Raw genomic sequence first — 9,222 nt, 5'->3', positions numbered from 1 at the left:
TATGAAATCCTTGTAGAAAACTTGAAATGCATACATGGAACCGGAATCAATCCACCATGTATTTACAGGAATGTTGACATCAAGAGATTCGTAAATCATGTCAGTATCAAGATTACATATCTTTGTTGATCATTCATTGGACTAAAGGCAATCCAGTTGGAAGCACCACTTTTTATCGAAAAAATTGAAATAACCAGGATCCTTGAACTTGTTAGGACTCAAACTCGTATATGAACCCGTTTTATGAGCCTTAGAACTCTCCATGCTTAACGTTTACCCTTGCTCTTGACTAAAGTAGTAGTGGTAGCATGAGCAACCTCAAGCTTTTCAACTTTAAGGCACATAAATCAAGTTATTATGCAATTCATCATGATCCAACACATCAAGATTACTAAAATGTATTTCTCAATCTAGATGACAATGAGATCCATATCCAACCTCTTTCAGGGTGTACCACATAGATGTGGGATTTGAAAGTGACTGTTGCAACTTGAAATAATCAGATAATCAATTGATTAAAACCAAATATAGAATCATATTTTACATGTTTCTTTGTATCTGATTATTTTGCCCCTGATCATTTAAAGTAATCTTTCGTCAAGCAGTTTTATCATCAGCCTATACAATGACTCAGAAGCATCAATTGTATGAATACAAGACCAATGGATAAAAACAATTTCTAGAGCACTTTTTCGAAAAAAAAAAAACGTCTAGAGCAACAGGAAAACACTATCTTGGGTTTATTTTTGATAAAAAAAAACTAGGTGTTCAGTGTTCTAATGTTTGCCAAATAACAAAATGAAAAACAACAAGGGAAACATAATAAAATTCAATGATAAGATCATTGTACCGATTTATATTTCGTATCACACCTTCAAAATCCCTCAATAAGCTCGCCTTTGAGCTTTCTTTGGCTTCTTCACAAAACTCAACCTGATCTGCTTAAGCCGTCTCCTCTTCCTAGCCATCTTTTCTGGTAATGTCTCCCGCTTCTTCTCCTTCACCATTTTTGGTTTCTTCATAAACCTTGGATCCAATTTATAAGCTTTCACTACAACTCCTACACCCTTTCTTTCAGCTTCTTTAAAAAGAACATTCGCCTTTTCAACACGCCCATGAGCACAAAGCTTCCCCATCAATAGATCATAAGTCTTGATCCCAGGTTCACAACCATCTTTCTTCATCTTTGCAAAAACAGTCAACGCATGGTCAATCCTCTCAATTCCACACAGAATCTTGAGAAACTCATAGTAAGCTTTCTTATTGAGTGCGTCACCAAATCCAGCAGATTTCATCTTATCCATCATCTCATCACCCTCTCCTGTTCTTGCAGCTTGATACAAACTCTTGATTAGAACAAGAAATGTTTTCTCATTTGGATGACACCCCCATTCACCCATTCGATCAAACAAATTCATTGCTTCTTCAGTCTTACGAATTTTGCAAAGATTATTAATCAAGATGTTGAAAGTTTCCACGTTTCTTGGAACACCAGCCACATCCATATCGATCAATACTTTTTCTGCTTCGAATTGTAACCGAAAGGGATCTTTCTTCCTACAAAGCTTACACACACAATCAAGAATGGCGTTATATGACACTGGACCGATTTCAAACCCTCCTCTATACATCTCTTGTGATAACCTCCGAGCTTCATCAAGCTTCCCATCAACACACCAACCTTTAATCAAAGTATCACAGATGAATTCATCTGGGAAAAACTCATTAGCGACATTTGTAACCATTTTCTCAGCGTAACTAGCAAACCCATGTTCACATAACTTAGACACGATGAATTTCAGCGAATCCATATTCCTCACGAAGGCGTAATCACTCTCCATCTTATCAAAAAATGCAACCGCCTGCGTCGGTCGACCAGCTCTAACCAAACGATCTATGGATGATTCAAATGTCTTAACACCCGAAATACCTTTGCTGGCTACAAGAAGTTCGTGGGTTGCCTTGAAATCCTTACGCCGACCAAAGTAATCGATGAAATAAGCCAAAGTTTCGTCAGTTAGCTTAAAGTCAGTTCTTGTGGATACCCATTTATGGAAATCGAGTGCTGTGCGTCCCGATTCCGGGGAGAGATTGAGTGCAGTGAGAATAATATTAGAGGTGAGAGTGATATGAGAGAAGCTTAGGTCAAGGCGATGAGGGAGAGGGAGAGATTGCTCATTTGGGTCTTTGAGGAGCTCATACGAGAGAGATTGTGCAATGTCTTGTGAATCTTCAGGTGGGGTTTCGATTTGGGTTTGGGAAGAGAAGAATTTAGAGAACGGGGGAAATGGTGTAAAAAGAGAGTAGGGTTTAGAGAGTGAGGGTTTATGGGGGTGGAGAAAATGGTGGATTGATCGCAGTGGTGGCGTCGGCGGCGGCGGTGGAAGTGATGAAGAGAAGTACCGACGGCGGAGTAGGATCCGAAGATGAGCCGCCATTAACGGCGGAGACGGTCTAGGCATCGCTGTTTCAGAGCAGGAGAAAGGAAAAAAGCGGAGAGCTTTGTGTAATTCAAGATTTTAAGATCGTTCTTCGAAACCTAAAACGACTTGACCCGGATTATTTCATCCGACCCGAAAGTTAAATCCGGGTTGTGTATGCTGTTATGTACAAAGACGACACTACCCAAGTACCCGACTTTTTGACTTGTTATTTTTCCATAATTTTAGAGGGTATAAGAGTCTTTTTGCGTCTAAATAATATGAGAGGCATATAAGGAAGTGGATAGAATGAGATATACGATATATGTAGGATGATGTGGTTGCCATAAAATCAAGAGACTTCATCTTTTGTCCATAGTTCTTGGGTTTTTAGGCCAAAAAATCATAAAAGGTACACATTATGAATTTTTTCTTTGTAATTCTTCTTTACTCATTTCATGTATGAATGTGTTCTTATGTTTTAATTTTTATCCATTCAATAGGTTGTTCCAAATTAGTTAATTTCATTCCCAATTTGTTAAGTAAAATAGTGGATTATCTGATTTTGGGGAAATGCATTAGCGAACAAAATTGCATATTTGTTTTGGTTGAGTGAGTGATATTAGATCATCTCCTCATCATGTTTAAAATTGAAGAATTATGTAAATTTGTTATTCGAGAACAGAGAGAGCAATACATTGCAAAAGAAACTCCAATTTATGTATGTGTATATGTATCAGTGAGAAGTAAATCAAGTAACTCTACGTTAATTTCATTATATTCTAAAATGGTGTTATATTCTAAAATGGTGAGAAGTAAATCAAGTAAATCAAGTAAATCAAGTAAATCAAGTAGAGCAATACATTGCAAAAGAAACTCCAATTTATGTATGTGTATATGTATCAGTGAGAAGTAAATCAGTGAGAAGTAAATCAAGTAACTCTACGTTAATTTCATTATATTCTAAAATGGTGTTACTAAGTTGAGCTTCTATAAACATAGCGTCATGAAGCTGTCTATTACGTATCTTTTCCGTTTTGTTATGAGGAAGTTCCCAGTGCCCACCTGGTGTTCGATGAAAGTCCTGAATGAAAGTACCTTGATAATGCACATGTTATCGTATTTATTTTACATTTGAAAAACCCAAATCTTGGATATTGGTTTGTTGTGCAATGTGCAGAGCAAAACCAAAGACAATGTTGTCTTTGCAACAGTTACCATGTATTCATCTGAGTTCCAACAGTCGCTTCCAAAGAGGTGTTCCTTTTGTTGTTAGAGCAGAGCAAATATCGTCCTCTTCAACCACTCTCCAAGGTACACATCTGTAATGAATATTGTGGGCCAGCTCAACTTAGGGGTTGCTGAAGGAATAAGAGAGAGATATTTTAACCGGGTTATTTATTTATTTTATTATTATTTTTTTACAGATAAAACCGGGAGGCGCCAACTACTTGCCACTGGGGTAACAATAGCTCCTTGGTTTCTTTTGTCATACCAGAAATCAACAGCATGTACGTATTCTTCCCTGCTGATTAATGATTATGATTTATTTCACCTAAAGCTGATAGATATTTGTTTGTCTGAATGATTAATTAATTTATGGGTTTCTAAGAGTAAACTTTTGATATGGCTCTCAGTTGCTGCAGAAAATGCAAAGGGATTTTTACCTGTCACTGATAAGACTGATGGATACTCATTTATCTATCCCTTTGGATGGCAGGCTTGATTCTTTTTCTTTTACTTCCTCGTTTCTATAAATCTGTTTGATGAAAAACATTAATCAAATGTATTAAATGCTCCTCAATTTCCTTTTTTCATTGAAGCAGGAAGTTGTTATTGAAGGGCAAGACAAGGTTTTTAAAGATGTTATTGAACCTCTAGAAAATGTAAGTGTTACTGTGTTCCCTACAAACAAAGAGGACATAAGAGACCTTGGTTCCCCACAAGAGGTTGCTGCAGCTTTAATTAAGAAGGTTCTTGCTCCCCCATCACAGAAGACCAAGCTACTTACTGCAGCCGAGGTTATATCCGTAATTTTATCTCACATTTCTCCATTATTAATTTAATGGTTTCTTAAATTTATCACCAAATTCATTTTCATTTCGCAGCATGACGTGGATGGGAAAGCTTATTACACTTTTGAATTTGTGGCTCAAGCCCCAAACTTCACTCGCCATGCTCTCAGTACTATCGTCATCGCAAACGGTATATATAAATACTTTACAAATTTTCTCCCCTTCAGTCACAGTCACAATCACAGTCTGTTTTTTTTTTGGCAGGGAAGTTTTACACTTTGACAACGGGGGCAAACGAGAGAAGATGGGGAAAGATGAAAGACAAATTAAACACCGTTGTTGATTCCTTCAAAATCTTTAATGTCTAAAAGATTCACTCATTGTTTTCAACTTCCTAGCTAACACTACAGGCTAGCCCAATTCCATATATATAGTTGAGCATTTTGTGTCTTGATTCTTGAGTGATTGCATTTTCATTAAATTTCCAAGATGTGATGTTTATATTTATAGTCCGTTAATGTGAAGGAAAAGTTATTATTTACGATTTGTCTCGAATTTTCGTTGCTTTTGTTATTAGTTAACCAACTTTTATATGAAAAAAAGTTGTGTTTGGTAAAACAGTTAACTGTTACCCATTTGCAGCTTGTATATCGTCTTACAATAAAAGGGCTTTTGGATTTGGTTCCTCTATGTACCGCCAACTAGGGTGTAATCGAGTTGAGTCGAGTCGGTTACTGCCATGGGTGGACGCAAGATTTCACAGTAGGGGTTGCACGGGAAAGTCAGGGGTTGCACGATAGTAGAAAAAATAAATTTTTTGAAAATTTTTCCACTGCGGGCGTAAAAGTCAGGGGTTGCCGGTGCCACCCTGGACCCCCTAAATCAGCCCCTGGTTACTGCCAAGCTCGAAACTCGATTCAAGCCTTAATTTTCAAGCTTGAACTTGATAAAGTAATCGACACTTTCGAGCATTGTTCGACTTCGACTTGAACTTGCAAGCTCGATTCAACTCTATTATATGAAATATGAATAAAATAAGAGGCAAAAGTGTAAATATAGCTCAACTCGATTAAGCTCGTGAGCTTCACGAGCCGAGTATTCCAATACCCGAACTTGATTCGATAGTATACTTGAGTAGCTTGAGCTTGAATTTGACTTGAGTTGAACCGAACCGATTTCAAGTATTTTTCGAGTCGGTCTTGAGTATCTTACGAGTTGACTCGACTCAATTACAACCATACTACTAACTTATATTATAACTGTTGTGTAACACCTGATTCCTGGTATGTATTTTATTCGAGAATTGTATGTATTTTCTCTGGGACTCGACGAGTTGGTGGCCCAAATCGTCGAGTAGAGTCGGGATCCGCGGGAAGTTTAAGTAACCTACTCGACGAGTCGGAGACTGACTCGGCGAGTAGGTGCTGTTTGAGTGAAACCCTAAATTTGAGGGTTTGCACCCTATTTAAACACCTTATCTTAGCCTCCATCATCCCTATCACTCCCAGAGAGCTGTATATCGAAACCCTAGCCGTTTTGTGTGTTCTAAGGCCATTTTGGTGCTTTTTGGTGGGTTGTGAAGCTTGAGAAGAGGGAAGGAACTTGTGAGACCAAGGGGAAACAAGAAGATCCAGATTTTGAAGCTCATTTTCAGCTTATTGGAGGTATGAAGCTGAACCTTTGTCTATAGATCTTGATTTTTTGGGCCTTTTCCTTCATCTTTCTAAGCCCTAGAGAGGTTGTATTTGGGATTTAGTGTTGGAAGTCAGTGTATGCTTTAGATCCAGGTCTATTGGGGGGTTTTATGGCACAAAGGTGCCCATTTTGTTGCCATGAACACCCCATGCACTTTGGAGGCCATCTTTTATGGCTTTTTGGGCCAAAGACCCCTTGCATGTGTACAAAGTTTGGAACTTTACGTGTAAAATGGACATTAGGAGGCCAGATCTATGGTTTTGGTGTGTTAAGACCCATTTAAACCGACTGTATAGTGTTGGTCAAGGATGGACTGGACGAGTTGTTCTTGGGACTCGGCGAGTTGAGGTGTGTTGACCACCAAATCCTTTCTGTGGATGGACCAGTTGTTAGGGAGGAAGTCCCGTGGATGTTTAGACACGAAAAGGGACCTGAGAATCATGGGACTCGACGAGTGTATGAGCAGACTCGGCGAGTCCAAGGCAATCTCCTAATCTTTGAAGATGGACTCGACGAGTTGTTCATACAACTCGGCGAGCCGTAGTCCGGACACATTCTTATGAGGGAGATGAACTCACCGAGTTCAAAGAAGAACTCGACGAGTCGGATGAAGATGGTCCCGATGGTTTGAATGAAGGAGAACCCGTCGAGTTCTTGCTAGACTCGACGAGTGGAGTCGGGGTTGGATCGGGTTAGTGGAGTATGGACTCGACGAGTTGGTAGACCAACTCGGCGAGTCAGGTCAACTGGGTGTTGACTTTGACCAATGTTGACTTTTACCGGACTTGAGTTGACCCTGGTTAGGGTTGTATATTCCATTTGATGACTTAGAAGGGTCGTCGTGTAGGGATTGAGGAGTCGAGGAGAGTCGATCTTCATGCAGGGGACAGTTCAGACACTACACGACATCGAGGTGAGTTACCTTCCAGTAGAAATAGGTCTAAGGCACTAAGACCGGCCCACTAGTAGTTGATTAGTTGAGATGATTGTCTTTGTGATAATTGTCTTGTCTGCTATTGCTTGATATGTGAGTATGCTAGTTTGCTATGATATGTGAGATAGTATCAGTAGAAGGGGACTAGTCCCCGAATCGGTCGTTGGGACCAACGGGTAGGTCGGACACCCTAGATATGTCTGACAACATGATTGAGATATGATATTATGTGTTAGCAGTAGGGGGTGAAATAGTCCTCGTGTTCGGTTGAAAGACCGGAGGGTAGGTCGACACCCCAGAATAGCCTGACATGGGTAGGTCAGCACCCCAGAATGGCTCGACATGGGTAGGTCAGCACCCCAGAATGGCTTGACATGGGTAGGACGGGCGCCCCAGAATTGTCCGGCAGTATATATGCTATGTGATTGTATGGTATGTGGTATGATGGGGAAACTCACTAAGCTTTGTGCTTACAGTTTAAGTTTTGGTTTCAGGTACCTCTTCGTCTAAGGGGAAGGAGTCGGCGGTGTAGCAGCGCATCACACACACACACACGTGGTTTCCGCATGGAGTTTTCTGGGAATGTACTCTGATTTATTTTACTTTTGACACAATATGATTTTTAGACACATTGTTATGTTTCTATTTACAAATGACATGGCATGGGAAATGTTTTGGTAAACTATGTTGTGAATTACTTAATTAAAAATGAAATTTTTGGGCTTGAAATTTGGGATGTTACATGTTGGATTAGTGTCTAAGCCCGTAATTATATTTGGTAAGTACTTGATCTGGTTGTGCATGGTCCTTTTGGGTTGCCTTCACCAAAGCAACATGATAGGATGATTTGTGAATAAAGAGGTTATCATGATTTATTAATATGTTATATGAATAATATATTAATGGATAAATCATATAATTAAATTAATATTAGACAAAAATTAATTAAGAAATTAATTCTGTGGCTAAAAGATATTAATTTAATATCAGGGACTTAAACTGTCAAATATGTGATAGTTGAGTATTGGGCTGAGGAGCCTCTTGGACTAGGCATGGACGAAATTAGGAGATGTCCATCTCTAATTTCGGCCCTAAGGCCCTATTCCAGAAGCTTCCTTGGATAGCTTAAGGCCTAAGCCGTCCATTAGGGTTTTTGACTGAAACCCTAACAACTTCAGTATAAATAGGACCCTAAGGTTCCAGAATTCGACTACCCTATTCCTAAGAGTTATAGAGCCGAATTCAAGAAGCCTCCAACCTCTCTCCAAGATCATTCTTTTGCTATTGGTGTTTGTAAGCCATTAGAGGAGTGACACTTGTGACTCTAAGCTTCAAAGACAAGAAGATTCAAGCAAGCAATTGGAGGTAATGATCTAGATCTGATTTATTTCATATAATTTCGAATTATTCTCATTAGATCTAGGGTTTGTAAGTCTTGGATGATTGCATGTACAATTAGTGAAACCTAGATCCAAGCATTAGGGTTTGCATGAGCACATAAGATGTTCTTTTGGCTCAAACCCATCAGTGGTATCAGAGCTTTGTTTGGTTTCCATTGTATTGATGCCTTGTATGTTCATCTTGCTGAAAAAATCATTTTTTGGCCCTCTGTTCGACCTGACTCGGCGAGTCAGCCCAGTTAGTGACTCGGCGAGTCCAGTTAGTGGCTCGGCGAGTCGGAGCGTCAAACAGAGGGGTTTTCGGGATTTTTTGTTGATTTGCTTAAGGATAATTGCCTAAATCGTTTTTTACTAATAAAATCCGAATTTTATTACTGTTTTATTATTATCCTTACCAAATCAAAAGATAATTACCAATTTTTTAAATAATAATTTCCTTATTTGATAATATTTGATTATTTGAATTAATTGTTGAATTATCTTGCAAGTAAATTGACTAGGTCAAATTTAGATAATCATTAAATTAATTGTTTAATTTAAATTATTTGCTATTTGATCCTTTGTGTTTTGAAAAGTTCAAAACTTGTCCTCAAGTTTTGAAATTTAAATTTTTATGATTAAAAGGTTAATTTGAACTATTTAAATTTCAAACCTTAGAATTTTACAAGTTTTAAAATTCAACCTTATACTTTATAATATTATAAGACTAATATATATATATATATATATATATATATATATATATATATATATATATA

General features: G+C 38.3%; 2 protein-coding genes across 2 annotated transcripts; one reads left to right on the top strand and one right to left on the bottom strand.

The window, feature by feature from the left end:
* Window positions 1-717: 717 nt before the first annotated feature.
* PNM1 (Pentatricopeptide repeat (PPR) superfamily protein) lies at window positions 718-2,498 on the bottom strand. The gene has a single exon (XM_079051749.1). The coding sequence runs from the start codon at window positions 2,460-2,462 to the stop codon at window positions 885-887; it is 1,578 nt and encodes a 525-aa protein (XP_078907875.1). The 5' UTR covers window positions 2,463-2,498; the 3' UTR covers window positions 718-884.
* Window positions 2,499-2,721: 223 nt separating this feature from the next.
* Window positions 2,722-4,976, top strand: PPL1 (PsbP-like protein 1). Its single transcript, XM_079053468.1, has 7 exons — window positions 2,722-2,832; window positions 3,601-3,734; window positions 3,848-3,931; window positions 4,058-4,140; window positions 4,247-4,441; window positions 4,529-4,625; window positions 4,700-4,976. The coding sequence occupies exons 2-7, from the start codon at window positions 3,617-3,619 to the stop codon at window positions 4,801-4,803; spliced, it is 681 nt and encodes a 226-aa protein (XP_078909594.1). The 5' UTR covers window positions 2,722-2,832; window positions 3,601-3,616; the 3' UTR covers window positions 4,804-4,976.
* The last annotated feature ends 4,246 nt before the right edge of the window (window positions 4,977-9,222 follow it).

The sequence above is a fragment of the Lactuca virosa genome, chromosome 5, assembly GCF_052849685.1.
Source record: "Lactuca virosa cultivar CGN04683 chromosome 5, Lactuca_virosa_CGN04683_v6, whole genome shotgun sequence".
In the NCBI taxonomy this organism is placed as follows: domain Eukaryota; kingdom Viridiplantae; phylum Streptophyta; class Magnoliopsida; order Asterales; family Asteraceae; genus Lactuca; species Lactuca virosa.
This window is presented reverse-complemented; position numbering and strand designations above follow the sequence as displayed.